The following is an 8,133-nucleotide window of genomic DNA, read 5'->3' as shown; positions in this document are numbered from 1 at the left end:
CCCGACGCCTGACCTCGAACCTCTTGACAATATTGTGTCAAGGCCAGGTGCAAAGTGCATCGAGACAGACACAACCAACCTCACAGCCTGGCACAGTCACAATGTAGTCAGTTGGCGTTAACAATATTACAGACAGTATACGTATCTGAATGATCTTCCATGCATGAGGAAATCAGATTACCCATGGAACATTAATACCTTTGAAGCGACTTCAGCTGGTTCCCACTCACTCAAAAGGAGAGAAAATCTCTATTCTTGGAAATAAGTGACCAGGAGTCTCAGGCGAGGCCACTGTTGAGAGGACATCAGCAAGGACTGTCCTCTTTATCACGTGTTATATTCACTTTTGACGCCTTCACCTTCAAGGACTTCACGACCAAACCTTGTCAGGTACCCCCTTCCCCCCCTCCTCGTAGCCTCCAGGTGGTCATGTCGATGAGGTTGTGTGTGGCAACACCAGGCTGCCTCTGGAACCATATGCCTCACCTTCATGACCACACTCCGCGCCTCAGAATTGTGAAGTAACGGACCAGAGACTCGAGAAATAATGGCACCCAATTATGCAAAAGTACAACCTTTTTCAAATCATAATTTCTTTTGTAAGAATATGAAATATATATGTGTGTGTGACACTAGCCAGCTAGTGGTAATGTATTCAGTGTTTTGTCTGTAGAAATAACAAGTAGAACAATGATGCAACTCTCCTACATGAGTGCACAACATGCTTGGGACAGGTTAGTGGCACTATTTACATACATGAGTATTGGCTGCACCGTAGGCTAAACTTATTGTTAATTACTGGATTCCCTTATCCTTCTAACAGTAGGAAGCTGTGAATAACGCAAAGGACGGCTTAAGAACGAGGAGCAGGTACGACAGTGAGACGTGGAGCGAGGCCCATAACTATGGCCTAGCACGGCCCGACACGGCCCGGCGCGGCCCAGCGCGGCCCGGGGCTTCAGGAGGCTTGGTGACAGTGTCGGCCCCTCCGCTCACCTCTTTCCTGGTGGTTTTGGAGCGGTGTGGATCTGCACGTGTTTGGCCAAGTGAGCTTTCTGTCGGAAACACTTCCCGCAGAGTTCACAGTTGAAAGGTTTCTCGCCGGTGTGAGTGCGAATGTGCACGTTAACGCTGTACTTGTCTTTGAAACCCTTGTTGCAGATGTGGCAGAAGTGCAGTAAGCGGCCCTTCGTGGATGGCTCCTCTCCCGCTGTACGTTTCGTGTACTTGCGTTTCTTGGGTTTATGCTCAGAATGTTCCATCTTGGTAGTGGTGGCGGTGGAGAGCTTGTTGAAAGAGGCATCGAGTGTGGTGTACTCTTCTGCAGGTGCTGGGTGGTAGTCGTAGCCCGTCGTTACGTACATCCCGTTACTGCTGCTTATCTGCGTGGAGCCCGCCACACCGTTGAGCTGTTCCGCTTTGAAAGCTGAGGTGAGGGGTGGCAAAGGCGTCATATTGGACATGAGGGTAAGTGTCTTCACATCTGAAATTTTCGCGAGGGGCGGAGGCTGTGAAGGCCCTACCGGTCGCCGGACTGTGCCCCTCAGTGCTCCCTCCAAGATAGAGGAACCATCACTGCTCTGTGTGACATGCGTGGAGTAAGGCATCGGTGTCGTGGCCATAAATGCTGCGTTGTTACTTTCCATGCTCGGGTTGTCTTCTACGGGCCCCAGAACCCCGGCCCCTGGAGAGTACACGAGAGAATCCACTGCCGAGTCCACCAATCTTTCGAGGTCGACATGATCATGGCCACCGGCATTGGGTGACGCCGTGTCCTCTAGTGACGTAGAAATACCTGAATCGCTGTAGCCAGAGCAGACGCTTACGTAGGAGACACAGTCGGAAGCCGGGGAGCGGTGATTGTGAGAGACCAGGCCGTCATAGGGCTTTTCATTCAGAATGGAGTTGAAGAGCTCGAGATTGTTGTGTTCTGTCATGGGGGGCGAGGGGTTGTAGGCTGCCTCGGAGGTGTCAGGTGCGGGGTGGGGGCCTTCAGTAGAGGGAAAGGTGATAATGATGGTGTTGCCCGTCGCGTTGTTGACCACCTTCTCTGACGAGCCACCACCGCCCCACATCTTATCAGTGGTCTCCTTATCCTTGTCGTGAGCTAGGTGAGCGTTCATTGAAGTGGAGGTAGGCGGATCTTGATAGCTCCCATACGGCCAGGATGGAGTCATGACATCCCCCACGGAGACGTTGTTGTTGTTTACGTTGCGACTCACGGGGTCGTCAAGGGGCCAACAGACGGACCCAAGATCCGTGCCGCTTAGGTCGTACTCGGTGCAGTTCACTAGGTCGAAGAAATCAGCCTTGAAGTTGTCGTGGAGTGTGGAGCTCGCCTCCATGTTGATGGTCACCGTTCTGGAAGAAATAAATTAACGTTAGACACACAAACAAGTAATTCATGCTACCTGTATTCCCTGTCATAACAAAATAATTTAAAACTACTACGAAAAGTTTTTGAGTAAGACTTTGATACTTGCACAGTAATAGTGTCATAATTTCCCCATCTGCAGGTTCACTGACTGCCAATCACACATAGAAAGACGCTGATTGCAATATCTTCACCCCATTCTTTAAGAGAAGCAGGTAAATCCTTTTACTAGCGCAAATGGCTAGTAGCCACAGTAGCCACAGTAGCCACAGCTTTGATTACGACCACACACACGCTCTTACGGCGTCTCCCACCTTCACCTGAACCACACCCTCGTTAGGCTATACCTTTTAGAAAGGGCTCCACTTTCTATTTCGTAGTTGAATTATATTGAGCTGTAAGTCGACTCATTTTCCTCCATTCTTTAGTACATAACAAATAAAGATGATGAACGTAGAGTAGGGATTTTATTATGCTATTAGTTACCAGAGTCTATTGTCCCTGTCAATAGCATAGGTTGGGGGAGGTGGTCGCGTCGCTCCCACCATCATTGTCTGGTTACTGACAGCGACGCGGGGCATAAACTCTCGGTAATGTCCAACGTCGTGACGAAACGTTCTAGTTACTACTGCATATAACTTCAACCATTAACCTGAGCAAGTGAGCACTCCTTCTCTCGCGTCTGTGTGTATGTGTGTGTGTATGTTTATCTGACGCCATGGAGCGACCAATCTGATGAGAACTTTGAAAATTTTGGGGTGAAGTATAACTAACTCATGTTAAATGCCCTATCAAGTGTCCTTTACCAAGATAATAGATTTCCTTCCTAATTCCCGGATGTTTTTTACCTTGACACAGATCTTCACTACCTATCATCCAAAAACTTTGCGTAATGGAATCGTGTGTATAATAATTTTGAAAAATAACCTACAGTAGATTCTTATTGATTTTTCACATTCATCTTACACACACACACACACACACACACACGCACACACACACACACACACACACATTCACTCACACACACACACACACACACTTACGCTCCCACGCACACACACACGCTCTCACACACATACACACTTTACGCTCACACACATTTAGGTATACTCAAACCACATACACATCAACTTCCGGAAATCAATTGTGTTAGGCTCTATACAAGAGACACATTAAATATTACAGTCATTAAGGAAACGTAAATGATGCAAGTATAGTTCTTCAAAGATATTTTTTTTCTTTACTCAATAAACGTCAGGTTAACTTTCTTGTATTTGTAACGTAACGAAAAGGAACGAACCAAGTGAAAAATCTGACATGAATTAAGCGGTTTCACTTTCTCTCGAAGACAGTTGCCAGGTAGCGCTATGTTCACCCCAGAGGCTAAGGCTTATATAACCTACGCGCCTATGCACCGTCTCTTGCTATAAGAACTATTTCAGGAACATCATATCCCGAAGATTAATTGACCATTACTAGATATTTAAGTTGTAAATAAACAGTTAGGCTGGTATCCTTCCTGAGACTTGAGGGTTTGTTTACAATTTACTGCAAGGATTGACAGCGTCTCCGTAAATGACGTATTTACATTTAACCTAAGAAAGAGCTTCATGTGTGTGTGTACTGTATGTACAGCGTGTGAAACTTCTGGTAGGTGTGTAGAGTGTAAGTGAAGGAAACACTAATTAAGGGTTTGTTGTACGTCTGGCAGTGGTGAGTCAGCCTGCCAACAGTAAAACAGCAGTTAACTCCGTTTCCCTCTTAGAAACATCAGTCATTACAGTCACTTGAATTATTTTAAAATGTTAAATGTATAAGAGAATAAACAGTGTTAGATTTAAGGAAAGTAAATCTGAATGGGTTTATTGTTGATGGGAATTACCCCCTATGAGTGTTTAAATATAAAGAAAATATTAGAAAGTGAACTAAAATAACGTAGATATGGATTAAACCTTACGATAACGGAATGAGTTTGTAGAGACGCATCCTTTAAAGGTCGTCTAGTTTCAGAAAAAAAATATATAACTGAAAATTGAAAAAAGTCATCACAGACATTGTTGCGTCATTACTTAATAGCCAGCAGACATGGTGAGGTAATAGTGCGCCTCGGGTGTCTGAAGCACCACTGGCGAGCGAGGCCATCACTGGCTATGTCACCATGGGCTAGGTCGTTACTGGGTCACACCACTAGCTAGGTCGTTGATGTGTCACACCACTGGCTAGGTCGTTACTGGGTCACACCACTGGCTAGGTCGTTACTGGGTCACACCACTGGCTAGGTCGTTACTGGGTCACACCACTGGCTAGGTCGTAACTGGGTCACACCACTGGCTAGGTCGTTACTGGGTCACACCACTAGCTAGGTCGTTGATGTGTCACACCACTGGCTAGGTCGTTACTGGGTCACACCACTGGCTAGGTCGTTACTGGGTCACACCACTGGCTAGGTCGTTACTGGGTCACACCACTGGCTAGGTCGTAACTGGGTCACACCACTGGCTAGGTCGTTACTGTGTCATACTAGTTAGATCGTCACCATAAAGTCAACAAATGTTAGGTCAATATCGGGTTACTACTAAGTCACCATACGCTTGGGCACTACTGGGTCACCACTGGCTAGGTCATTACTACGTCACCACTAACGGCAAATATCTGGATCACCGTCAACTGGGCAACAAGTAACAGCCATTCACCAAGTCAGCCTTACATGAATCACCACTCATCAGGTCACCAGGTCACTATTGGATGAACCTCTACTATTTGTACTGTACCCTTGTTACATAGAATTATCTTCAACACCATTGTCTGGGTACCATTAACTGGGTCACCATTAACTAGGCACCATTAATGGAGTCACCATTAACTGGGTACCATTAACTGAGTCACCATTAACTGGGTCCATTAACTGGGTACCATTAACTGGATACCATTAACTGAGTCACCATTAACTGGGTACCATTAACTGAGTCACCATTAACTGGGTCCATTAACTGGGTACCATTAACTGGGTACCATTAACTGGGTACCATTAACTGAGTCACCATTAACTGGGTACCATTAACTGAGTACCATTAACTGGGTACCATTAACTGAGTCACCATTAACTGGGTACCATTAACTGAGTACCATTAACTGGGTACAACTGGCTGGGTCACCTTTGTCTGGCTACCCACTGCTTAAAATTCTGTGTACAAATCGGTACATTAACCCAAGAATGGAAATGGTTACCGTACACGTCCAGTTCATCTATTTTCCATTCAAATGAAAGTAAATAGCATGCATATATATATAGTCTAAATACCACTATAAGAAAGACTCTATTACCTTGCACGATATAAGATTCTATTATCTAGTTTCCACCATATAGAGCTGCCCTTTTGGAATGTTCCCCCTCTGTCTGTCTGTGTTGCTATATCAGAGTATACAGTAATACTCCTAGACTACCCCTCCCCCCTGGGTGCTGTAGCCTCAGTCTGTGTACAGTATGGTCAGTTGGTAGCCACTTAGAGTAGAGTTAACTGCAAATTCTGACGAAGAAAAGCGAAAGCACTGCCACCCCCATAACCACTTTCTCTTACTCCCACTCTTCCCCCCCCCCTGTCCCCCCTCTTCCTCTTCCCCTCCTCCTGTTTCTTCCTCTTCACCCCTCCCCCGCCCCCACTCTCTTATCTTCACATCCATGCGAGCGTTTAAAGGAACAACAGCAAGCACTTTTGCCAGTATCATGAGAAGTAGTAGTGGTGGTACTATTAGATATTTACTGTATATTAATAACAAGAATAATTGTAACGTCATTATTAGCAGCAGTAGTAGTATTCGTATTATAATTACTCTCTTTTCAGTTTTGTACCTCCATTATTTACCAGAAAACTTGGCGCAGAAAGTTTCTCCTTAAGTTACTAAAGATAACGAGGCAACAATGATAATTATATGTAAATTAAAACATTACAACGTCTTCCCTGGCCTAAATCTGATAACATACACTACTATGTATATACAAAAAGAGTCTGTCTACTGCTGGAGGAAAGTCTCCCCCTTACACTTAAACAGTTTTCTGTGGTGAGTCTTCCCCAGAGAGCGCCTACCAGCCCCCTAGATTAATTTATCCGTACGGTACTTGATCTTTTCCGGAATTTTCTTCATTCCTTGGATTCCAGGCGAGATTTTCCTTAAACCACTAATGACGTGTTGTTCTTAGACTCTACGACTTAGAGCATATCTTGCCCACAGTTCTTTAGTCCTTGTAATATTATCGCATATTTTGCTTTGAGATGGCTAAGAGAAAGAATCTATTTGTATAAGATATATTAAAGTAATATTGGTAGATATAAAATAGGAGAGAGATACTTAATACTGGGAGAGATAAAAGTGTCAATATCTCCATACCTAAATGTCCAAACATGAGGTAGGGAGACTAGCCAAGAATAAACTGGTTCAGTATTATTCACAAGAACCATCTTAACAGACCTGTATTGGCTGCAGTAACTCTTGTTCAGCCTGACACGGTAACAATTAAACCCAGTGGCCCGTGGCTACACCACCACGGGTTCATCACCTCAAGCCTGGAAGGGAAACTTACTGGACTGGCGACTCAGGGAAGCTCTTGGGTTTAGGGAAGACCAATTTAAATTTCCGATTCCCGGGCTCGTGTTAGAACGGTGACCAGGTCATATCAGAGCCAAGATCTACACTACACGTGCTTTCCTGCTTCTAGAACCTCAAATATCCGAATGTTTCAAAATTTGAGAACTAAAGATTATAAGCAAACACATTTAATTATGGTAGAGCCAGTTGGGTTCTTCTTCGTTTATAGTGAGGGAGTTAGAAGAGTTCCCTATTCTTAATTGGGAAAGTAAATTTGACTTATGACCATTTCAAATATGAATCTACAAAAGCGTCAGAAAACACTGTTTGATCAAAGTGTTTTTTTCTAACTTGGGTTACAACTGGTAACAAAGGTATCTATATCCTATAAATGAATTGAATGGTTTCTTTATCTACCTGGCAGCTTGGCTCTCTCTATCTCATCGTGTTTGTATGACCTGTTGACAGACCCTTGGCTGGTTTGCCTGCTCTTATATTTGCGACACACAAACATATCTTACAAAAATTTATCACGTCGTAAAAATCAGTACTACACGCCTTTGGTTTTCTCCGGTAACTCTGTTTAGTGATTTTATTCCCATCAACACGCAGAGCAAGTGGCTGAAGTAGTAATATCTCCAAAACATGATGCTAAGTAATTGCTGAGAGTGGCGCTATATCGGTCACTAAACAGCATCAGTGGTACAGAATCACTAGAATCATGTTCCGTGACGCTACAACCCACAGATTTTAGATTCAAATAGCATAATACTCTGAGACATTGGGAAGAAATTCAGCCTTGGTCTCATAGACAACACATAACCTCGCAATTTAAAGATTTATCCTATTTCATTCTGGGAATATCTGCAGTAATGACATATATTGCTGCCCTGTAATAGTGGTTGTGTTGATCTTGGAAGGAGTGATCGTTTTACGCTCTGTCTTTTCAAGGTAGCTGGTACTGTACTTATTAACACGAGGGAAAGTGATGCGTGTTTGAGAAAATCGGGTATAAAAGCATCCAACGGCAGGCCGAAAGCGTGCAAAAAATCCATTGACGTAGTTTCCCAAAGAGTGTCATTTGGGTTTACTGTTAGTACTGATACGTTCATTGTGGTTCAGCCTAACTCCCTCGACCATGAAGACATTTATCTCACTTAGCTTGACCATCA

General features: G+C 44.3%; 1 protein-coding gene across 2 annotated transcripts in view; it reads right to left on the bottom strand.

Moving 5' to 3' along the window:
- Positions 1 to 264: 264 nt before the first annotated feature.
- LOC121876295 (early growth response protein 1-B-like) overlaps positions 265 to 8,133 on the bottom strand; it is a 72,663-nt gene continuing 64,794 nt past the window's right edge. For both annotated transcript variants that reach the window (XM_042381341.1, XM_042381343.1), the window contains exon 2: positions 265 to 2,361. In XM_042381341.1, coding sequence (XP_042237275.1) covers positions 993 to 2,345 — 1,353 coding nt within the window. In that variant the 5' untranslated portion in view covers positions 2,346 to 2,361 and the 3' untranslated portion in view covers positions 265 to 992. The remainder of the gene's footprint in view (positions 2,362 to 8,133) is intronic.

This window comes from Homarus americanus, unplaced genomic scaffold, assembly GCF_018991925.1.
Source record: "Homarus americanus isolate GMGI-L3 unplaced genomic scaffold, GMGI_Hamer_2.0 scaffold34921, whole genome shotgun sequence".
Classification (NCBI taxonomy): Eukaryota; Metazoa; Arthropoda; class Malacostraca; order Decapoda; family Nephropidae; genus Homarus; species Homarus americanus.
This window is presented reverse-complemented; position numbering and strand designations above follow the sequence as displayed.